At 37.7% G+C, this 10,218-nt stretch overlaps 1 protein-coding gene across 2 annotated transcripts; it reads right to left on the reverse strand.

The window, feature by feature from the left end:
* Positions 1-747: 747 nt before the first annotated feature.
* apom.L (apolipoprotein M L homeolog) lies at positions 748-9,982 on the reverse strand. 2 transcript variants are annotated; one of them, XM_018230151.2, is made up of 6 exons: positions 9,746-9,982; positions 8,204-8,361; positions 7,219-7,292; positions 4,793-4,891; positions 3,616-3,714; positions 748-848 (listed from the first exon to the last, which is right to left on the reverse strand). In XM_018230151.2, exons 1-6 carry the CDS (start codon positions 9,857-9,859, stop codon positions 826-828), a joined length of 567 nt encoding a protein of 188 aa, XP_018085640.1. In that variant the 5' UTR covers positions 9,860-9,982; the 3' UTR covers positions 748-825. The 2 variants fall into 2 exon arrangements, with proteins under 2 accessions (XP_018085640.1, XP_018085641.1); XM_018230152.2 differs by having other exon boundaries at positions 8,204-8,349; positions 9,746-9,957.
* Between the last annotated feature and the right edge of the window lie 236 nt (positions 9,983-10,218).

Consider the following 10,218-nt stretch of genomic DNA (forward strand, 5'->3'; position numbering starts at 1 on the left):
TTTATGTTAGATATCCAGTCACTCCAGTATTTATACATTACATTTTTGGCTAACTAACTATATTAGAAACATTTTTTTTATTTTGCACAGCCTACATATTTACCCAGTTTTTATTATTACACTGAATTGTTCCTTTAAGAGCCCCAAAGAGTCAAAGAATCCTGTTCCTACATTGCTGGGTTGGTACTGTCCTGAAGTGATACATTTCTGCACTGACAGGTTTTTCCAGTGCAACTGCATTTATAAAGTGCACTGGTGTTTAGTTTTTCAGCTTCCATCCCTTGCAAGTGAATCCCTAAAAATGTTTAAATGTGTTGTCACCTGCACACCCTCTCCTTTCTTATTCAGTGGCGCTTCTGTTCCCTGTCTAACTGGGCAAGGCATTAGCCATATGACTCAGTGAATAAGTACAGTACAAAGCAGGAACTGCACGAACATTGTTCAAAGGCACTTTGTTTAACCCACAGAAAATCCTGTGGTTTAAGTACATGGCTAAGCACTTTTGAACAATAAAAGTGGGCGCTGTTGTTGTTTTGTATTTTAATTGACTCCCCAAAACTTCCAATGAAAAACCACAAACAAAAATCCACATGGTGTAAGCCTATTTGGATTTTTCAATCCTCTGGTTGCATCTCACTCTAATTATTAAAAATCCCCAACCCACAATACTCTAGCTTTATTGTTATTTTCCAGTACAGGTGTTTGCATAGGGGGGATATATAGACGCGGTTAATAGACACACGAATATTGATATAAAATTTTTTATTAATGTATAGTGTCTGTTTTCTTAATTTGGACAGTGATGGCAGCCCTTGATTTGGGACCTTAATCTTCGATTTGGCAGTAATCTGAAAACAGAGATTAAAACAAAAAGAAAGTTAATTTCTCTGGTGATATTTTTTTAATTCTATTGCAGGTATAGGATGCTTTATCCAGAAACTCGTTATCTGAATTATGAGAAAGCCATCTCCCATAGACTCCATTTTTAAAAATAATTTCCCTTTTCTCTGTAGGAATAAAACAGTACCTTGTACTTAATCTCAACTAAAATATAAATAGCAATTTTTGCAAGCAAAACAATCCTATAGGGTTTAATTCATGTTTAAATGTTATTTTAGTATTTATTTTAGGGTTTAATTAATTTTTAAATATTATTTTAGTAGACTTAAGGTATGGAGATCCAAGTTACCTGCAGATCTGGAAACCCTTGGTCCCAAGCATTCTTGATAACAGGTCCCATATCTATATCATAAAATATTGAGTCCTTTGAGTTAGAGATGCACCGAATCCAGGATTCGGTTCGGGATTCGGCCGAATCCTTCTGTCTGGCCGAACCGAGTCCGAATCCAATTTTGCATATGCAAATTAGGGGCGGAGCGGGTAATTGTGTGACTTTTTGTCACAAAACAAGGAAATAAAAAATGTTTTCCCCTTCCCACCCCTAATTTGCATATGCAAATTATGATTCGGTTCGGTATTCTGCCGAATCCTCGGGAAGGATTTGGGGGTTTGGCCGAATCCAAAATAGTGGATTCGGTGCATCCCTACTTTGAGTGCAACTTCATTTGGGAGAGGAGTATGAACTTTATGGTGGTATGCTTCCAGGCACATTTAGCTACAGGGGTAGTTGAGTACTGATATTCTGAATATTGATATACAGGTATGGGACCTGTTATCCAGAATTATCAGGATTTTCCAGATAACAGATCTTTCTGTAATTTGGATCTTCATACTATAAGTCTACTAGAAAATCATGTAAATATTAAATAAACCCAACGGGCTGGTTTTGCTTGCAATAAGGATTAACTATATCTTAGTTTGGATCAAGTACAAGCTACTGTTTTATTATTACAGAGAAAAAGGAAATCGTTTTAAAGGAGAACTATCATGAAAATTTAATGTAAGCTTCATCATACTGAAATAAGAAACGTCTAAATACAATCAATTAAATATTCGGCATTGTTTCTGAAATAATCAAGTTTGTTCACTATCACTCTCTCAGCATCTGTTTCTCTTTATTCTATCTTCTTGCAGCAGTTGGGTGTCAGATTGTCATTAGACAGTTAGATCCAATATATCATGGGGGTGGCTTCCATGCCCAGCAGATTTATTAGAGCTCACTCAAATGACTGATTCCAGTACAAACAAAATTTAACAAAATAACTGCCTTTAGCACAAATCCTGCATGTAGAGAGACATGAGGGCAAATTCACTAGGGCGAAGGCTTGGCGTCACTTTGCCTGGCTCAAATTCGCAAAGTTGCATTTCAGCAGCCGAATGCTGGCAAATTTTCGCAAGCGTTAATTCGTCAGCACAAGCATTTTATAGCGAACTTTTGCTAATGTTCTTTTCTGCCTAGCGAAACTTAATTAGTACACTTGCGCTTTGGTGAATTTGAATAGGGCGGGTACATATATGTCTTTATTAGAGATGTAGGTGCAAATGCTTGAAGTGGCCACTTATTATGAAAAATGTTCAAGGTAGCAAAATAAAGACAAGAGATCCTTTAATTCCCTAGACATGAGCCCACGCTTTACAATATGAAAAAAGCCAGTGTTTTTTATGATTTTAATAACTTTTCGGCATACAGGATTAGATGTCACTCACATAAAGTTGAGGAGGCTGTAGCTTCATCTTATCAGTTCGCCAGGTCTAAGCTGGCAAAGGAAACTCTGGCGAAAGAGGTAATGTTCTGTAAAATTCGCACTTCAGTGAATTTGTGAAGTAACAATCGTTCGCCTGAGCGAAAAATTCGCCTGGCGATAGGTCTCTTTCACTAGCGAATTATCCTCTACCCCAGTTAGTAAATTGGTGATGTCCCTGCTGATGGGATTCCTGCTGAATTTTCGGTAGTGACGGCCACTTTAGTAAATCTGCCCCATGATGTCTGATCATTTTAATAGAGTGAGCTATCTTCTAGGCAAAAGGGGCCCCCCTATAACATATATTGGATCTAACTATCAATGAAGAGAAATAGATGCTGATAAAGGGATAGTGAAGATAAACTTGATTATTTCGGTAAAGAATTTTTAATTGATTGTATTTGGAAAGTTTATTATTTCAGTATAGTTGCCCTTTAAAAACTTTTGATTATTTGATTATAATGGAGTCTATAGGAGACACCCTTTTCATAATTTGTAGCTTTCTAGATAACGGGTTTCTGGATAACGGAGATAGATATATATATATATATATATATATATATATATATATATATATATATATATATTGGATTAACAGTACTATCGATAATCATACAAGCATCACCTTTACAAATTCATGGTAACTATATTAACCAGTGACCTGCAGTGTTTATAAGTATATATTCTCATATCTTGCCACAGTTTTCCAGTTATGTAGCTAAACTGGGTGACCCTTTTAGAGATTATCTTCCAAAGAAAGTTATGTGAAGGTTAAAGCAATAATGACAGCACACATTATGTTGTATTTTAGATATTGTAAAGCTCATTAGGGCAGTTTACGTACTATGGACAGAAATTAACACGTATTAGTGTTCAGATAAGCTTATGTCCTCCTTACTGGCACATCAGCTGACTGAGGCAATGACATTCACACATCTACTAAAATCCCTTGTGTGGGAAATGGAACGGTTACCTTGCTGCTGAGGAAGAGTCAGAATATCTGTGTAGCCTTCGCAACTGGATTTCTTCTTAAACTCTTCCATAAACTCTTCCTCTAACTGAGGTGTCCGAGCTAAGGTACAGAAAAGTACATGAGCAAGGGAAGTGTTACATATGACAGCATGGTCCAATCTCTAAATATCACATTTTCATGATTTCATTTTCTCATATTTGATATCAACAAAATATTAACATTAATAATATAAATAATATATAATATAATAATATTTTAAGGCAGAGATTGCCAAACTGCAGGTCTAACTTCCTCATTAGACAACACTTGGATAGCTCAAACAATCTAGGCATTGGCTAGGATTTAGGTAAGAATATTTTTTAGAGAACGATGACTCAAGACCATATTTTGATATATAATTTTTATTTGATTTTGATGTAACCCTGTTATAATTAAATTTTTCCTATGCTAGATCATTGAAACTGAGGCCCTGCTCCTTGCTTCATCTCCTTAACCTGTTGTTGGACCTGTTTCGGATTGGACCTAAGCCTGTCTATATTTCCTCTAGCTTGCCTTGTCTGCTCAAGCTCACTGTAGACTTTCAGAGGCTATAGTTACATCAACTTCTTCTGTTTACAAAGCAGACGTTTGTGTGGTTTGTTTGTGTGGTTTGTAAATGTGTTGCTGATATGCCATAATGCAGGTCAGCCACCACAACAATACTGTGCTATATATTCAGCTCTTCAGGAAAACAAACAAACCCACAAATCTCTATATCTAAATGATTGATCCATACAGCTAATTCATCTCTCATCATACTGTAAAATAAGAATAAAACTGAAATTAATTTGAGCCTTTCTACTTGGAATCAGTTGTCAGACGCTGGCACTGTAAATAGGCTTTGTGGCTGGGCTGATGAGTGGACTGTTCCCATTACACACTGGGCTGGATATGATGCAGGAGGAACGCTGTAGAGCAGCACACCAAGCCAACACCAGCAATTATCAAGACCACCATTTTTTCCACCTTTCTATAGAAGATCACCTGCAATGCCAGTATCTGAAAGCAGACAGGTGAGCCAACCCAGAGTGGAGAGAATCGAACAACAACAAAATAGATTCTGCTATTTTAATATAGGAAGTCAACTGCTTTTTCTGTAAGGAATTAAAACCTGCAAACGAAAATCCTTTGTACATACAGTAGAGGAGAAGTCTGGCATAACTGTTGTCTGTTTCCTTTAGAATCACACAGTGTGGGCAGCGAGGAGGGAACAACTGAGTAAGTCTATCTGGGTGTCCTGCAGAGAAAATTAGAAGAAGTAGATTTATCTATTTTTTAGATTTATTTCGTTTTGGAACGTTAGAAGTTCTGCTAAAATAATTATTTTAGACAGGTGACACTGAAAAGGCACATGAACTTTTTTCTTCTCTTTTCCTCTGTATGTACATGAGGTACCAGTGAGTGAGGATTTTCACTAGTAACCAAGAAGGCTTAGCACGTGCAAACTCTCATTGGCTTATTCTGGACATAGAACAGGGATTCTGTCATGATTTTATGGTTTTGATTCCTAAATTACACTGTTTACACTGCAAATAATTCCCTCTACCTTGTAAAATGTCAATTCCAAGCCAAGTGTATTTTTTTAGTTGTAATACTGGTGTGTAGGCAGCCTGGTCATGTGCTTTCAGAAAGAGCCAGTGCTGCACTATGACAGGCTATTGTTTCTCCTTCTCAATGTAAATGAATGGGGCCGCAGTGGGACATGGATTTTTACTATTAAGTGCTGTTTTATATGCACCAGGGAGCTGTTATCTGGTTACCTTTGCATTGTTCTGCCGATGGGCTGCTGGGGGGGGGGGTGATATCACTCCAACTTGCAGTGCAGCCGTAAAGAGTGACGTTTATTAGAGCACAAGTCGCATGACTGGGGGCACCTGGGAAACTGCCAATATATTTAGCCCCATGTCAGGTTTCAAAATTAAATATAACAAAATAAGTTTGCTCTTTTGAAAAACAGATTTCTGTGCAGAATTCTGCTGGAGCAACATTATTAACTGAGGCATTTTGAATAAAAACCATGTTTTCCCATGACAGTATTCCTTTAAACAAAACAGGTCACTGTCATTTCTAAGCTTCTTAGACACTAGGTCTCATTTATTAACACTGGGCAAATTTGCCCATGGGCTGTTACCTATAGCAACCAATCAGATTGCTGCATTCATTGTTCTTCTTGCAGCTGGCTTTATAAAGCTAATCACTGATTGGTTGCTATAGGTAACAGCCCATGGGCAAATTTGCCCAGTGTTGATAAATGAGCCACACTGTCTCTTTTGGCATGATACCTATGGACTCCAGGAAAGCGTAAAATCTGAAGTGGATAAGTTATTTAAACCCTATCAAACAAAGTTATTAACTTTTAATGATTTAGTGAGCAGATTGTTTACAGTGAAGTTGAAGTAAATATGAAGGGTCATTTACAAATGCAGTCACAAGTGTAAATAAGATGAAATGGACACAACTGTAGCACATATTGATTAAAGATGTCCAATTCGCTCCACAGAGTTGCACTAAGTGACATTGTGTTAGTCTTGCATCTGCTGAATTGTTTAAAAATGTGCTTAGGGATGCTGGTGAACCCTTGAACCCTTACACCTGACAAATCACTCAGTTTTAATGCAGTTTCAGCAAGTGAGTATTTGGCCTTCCCTTTCCATCAGTTTGTATGGCATTAGCGTTCATGACTGAATTGTTTCATACATGTAGATATTTCCACCTGACAGAGGTTCACTTACAATAGACTAGGGTAGCTATTGTAGGGAAGAAATTAGACAAACTGACTTGTTGGCATTCTGCAATGGTTCAATGTTGAATGGAAGTGCTCTTCAGTAGTACCCAATCTACTGCCAATGTTTGCTGCAGATGATTACATGGCTGTATGGGCGGCAATAAGTCAGACTTAAATAGCCATTTTTACTAATTAGAAGGGGGTCCGGATACTTTTGGTTGTATAGTATAGCTGTAGCAAGAAGTGCTAATGTGCAGCCTCAAGAGGCATGAATGATGGGAGGAGGGTACAATTCCTCCCCTTTAAAAAGAACTCATATGAACCCTTCTAGAATATGCAGTAAAGTTTTTGGTTTCTAGTACACATAAAGAACATTATTGATACACCAGTCAAAAAAAAGAGCACAGGGTATCTCATTTATGAACACAGGCCAGCCAAGTTAGGTTTGCTTCAAATTGACTATGTCATCCCCTTAAATACTAAAATGTATTCATAAGGTCACTTTCACTGGGGAGACGTGACAACTTTATATACATGGTAAGAAAATGTAGGTTTTACATGTCCTTTAAATGAGGAAAAAGTTTGACAGCTTTTAGTTTTTTTTCCCTTGAAACCCTGTGTGAGATCCTTAAGTCACACAGGGTTTCCATTATGATTGCTCAAGCCTAGGGTTGCCACCTATATATTTATCTTTTTTTTCCTATTAATAACATTGGGATCAACCATAATTTTTACGGGCCAGGCCGGTAAAATACCAGCCAAGTGGCAACCCTACTCAAGCCGGAAGGCTCGGGCAAACATAAATTGGCCCCCTATTGTCAACTCTAATATTTCCTTACCTTCCGTCCTTAGTTCTATACTTCCCTCAGGCAGCAGGTAAATCCATTTTCTAGGAACACAAGGTCCATCCTTTCTGCAGGCGAATAACAGTATTAAAATCAATAGAGAAAGGGTTCTTTGGTGAATAAAACAAGAAATGCAGATATAGGAGGTTTTTGTAATTATGAGGGATCAAGAAAAAAGAGACACACCTAGTAAGGGAGAGGAAGACAAGAGAAATTTGACTGGGAAGTATTGTTTAGCCAGAATAAGCAAGGCATATAAAATAATTCAAAGAAGCAGCATGGAAAAGTGAAAGTATGTGTTCATGGACCATGCCTCATAAGAAGGTAGGGATGCACTGAATCCAGGATTCAGTTCAGCCTTTTTCAGCAGGATTCGGATTTGGCCAAATCCTTCTGCCCGGCCGAACCAAATATGAATTCTAATTTGCATATGCAAATTAGGGATGGGGAGGGAAATTGTGTGACTTTTTGTCACAAAAACAAGGAAGTAAAAAATGTTTTCCCCTTCCCATCCGGATTCGGTCCGGCATTTGGCCGAATCTTTCACTAAGGATTCGGTGGTTCGGCCGAATCCAGAATAGTGGATTCGGTGCATCCCTATAAGAAGGCACTGTAGGGGGTGATATATAGCTGGGTCACTCTGTGGGTAATGTTGTTGTCTTTAATTGATATCTAACTCTGTGAGGACTATATCACTCTATGGGCTTAATATTAAAGTTACCTTACCATAGCAAAAGTTGTCTCTCTTTCACTAGTATATTTATTGTTCAGTCATACTATGTAAACACCAAAGACAAGTATTTCTACAGTCCTTTGAATGGGAATTATACAATGTTTATTACTTTTCTTTTCCATGCTAATAAAGCAGTATAGCAGTTACACAAGGCTAATGGTAGGAAAACTAATAAATAAGGCCATGTCTGAGGATTTGAATGAGTGATTGAAGAGGAAAATGAGATAAACATATAAAATATCTCACATCCTGATGGCAGCTCTGAAGTCAAGCTTCTCTTCCTCCCTGCATTGCCGAACACTGAACTCTGCATTATCCATTACAGTGAAGGTTTCTAGAGCCGTTGTACCTGGTATGGCGGCAGCTGCAAGGAAGTACCATCGTCCCAAATACTGTGAGGGGAACTGTTAAGATTTTAATACATCAATCACATCATACTTTTCAGGTACTAGACATCATATTTTGCACACTAGCTGTAGTGCTCAAATTTCTACTATTGTTTTCCATGTTTTCTAGGTACTGTCGTTGTGCTATGTATCTTGTTTGAAGGCAGAACAACCACAACGGATGTACAGAGGCTCTGTAGAGCTCAGATCAATGGCCTGCTTGCAAATTTCAGTCAAAGGTCCCCCCACCAATTCCTGTGTTTTCACATTACAGTTTCAAAAGATCTATCAGTGTGTAGGTCCCAAATTCTACTAAGTAGCAATTCCAAGCTCCAGTCACACTACCACACGGATCTCCTTGCAGTGCATTACAAAACCTACCAGTGCCTCTGGAATAGATTGCACATGCTTTTAATGCCTATGCAGTATTCTGGTGTTCCTGTAGCATATCTCAGCATTATTTAGACATCCAGACACATACAATGACACACAAGTGCCCCTCTGACAAACAAATGCTCACACTGACACACAAATGAAAAATCCAGGATAATATCTAGATGTACATGTGCAAATTCTTGTGCAGGGCCCTCTTCTTAAATGTCTCAAATGACAGCTATATACTTTGAAATACAGTCTTATATTCTTCTGTGTTAAATGGTCAAATTATATATACCTATGGCCATTTGTCCTAGGTCCCAGGGTCGGAGTTACAACCCTGGTAGCTCCAACCCTGTTCTGAATATACTGAGGTTTGACAATCTACTCTGTTCTAGTCCAGGAGGAACCAGGCTGTGATTTATTGCCTTGTGTTTTTAACAGCTATGCTTTTATTAATTTTGCATATCTTCTACAAATTGAAGTCATGTCTTAAAAACATTCAAATAAGTAGAACAAATATTGTGAACCTGGGATGTAATCAACAAATGGGATGATGCTGATTATTTTTGTTCCCTAGGCCTGATAGGTGTAGGACTTTATGTCATGTGCTAAATAAAACATTGTTTTTATGTTGATCCCTACATTTCTATTATCAGGTGTTTTGGCTTGTAGATCCATGCTCTTACATTATAAATTGTCATGCCCCATCCCACACATCTACACTAGAGGGCACAGATACATCATATACAAGTTGGAACTGAGAACAAGAAAGATCTGACCTGCATGGCAATATGTAGACTGTAGCTAACTTCTGGAGCTAAATATCGCCACATACAATATTACCTACAGCAGAAAAGGAGAACATTTTAATGAAGCACACATTGATCCAGTACACAAGTAGCCTTGCTGGCTCAACTCATTAAAACCAGGCACACACTTAATAGGAAGTTAATTATAACACACCAGAAGCGCAGGCAGCTAGCCATTCTATTCTGCACATGTTTAATTTCAGTTTGTGGCTTACCTGTGTCTTATTGATGCTTAATGTGGAGAGACGGTTGTTATTATCACAGACTGAGAGAGAGTCCAAGAAGAGTCCATACAAATAAAGAAAATAATGCCATATGTTATGGATCATGTCTGTTAGAGTCTCTATAGTCCTTTCTGACAACTCCGATACATTCAACAGATTTGCTCCCTCTCCCAACTGCTCTCTGGCCTCTCCTTTCTCTAATCTTACAACCTTGCTCCCATATATTTGTTTTTTTATTTTTTCACAAAGACCCTTGTTCTCTCTCTCAAAATCATTAACTACTATCCACCCACCTGGTTAACTGTATAAAGAAGGACATACGCCAGTTAGAAAAACAAATTGTGACACAAATGACTTCAAAAATGTTTTTCTTCTTGACTGCAGTAAAGATGTATATATTCTATAACATAATTAGATACAGAATATTTTATATCTTCTTTATATCTTAGGCTGAATGTTATACA

Source organism: Xenopus laevis, chromosome 8L (genome assembly GCF_017654675.1).
Source record: "Xenopus laevis strain J_2021 chromosome 8L, Xenopus_laevis_v10.1, whole genome shotgun sequence".
Lineage (NCBI taxonomy): Eukaryota > Metazoa > Chordata > Amphibia > Anura > Pipidae > Xenopus > Xenopus laevis.

Bases quoted from the DNA above. Each gene is read 5' to 3' on its own strand.
- apom.L (XM_018230151.2), bottom strand. From the start codon at position 9,859: ATGATCCATAACATATGGCATTATTTTCTTTATTTGTATGGACTCTTC. The intron at 8,362-9,745 runs GTAAGCCACAAA...AAATCTTAACAG, and splicing joins TAAGCATCAATAAGACACAG to TTCCCCTCACAGTATTTGGG. The intron at 4,892-7,218 runs GTAAGGAAATAT...TTTTCTCTGCAG, and splicing joins TATAGAACTAAGGACGGAAG to GACACCCAGATAGACTTACT.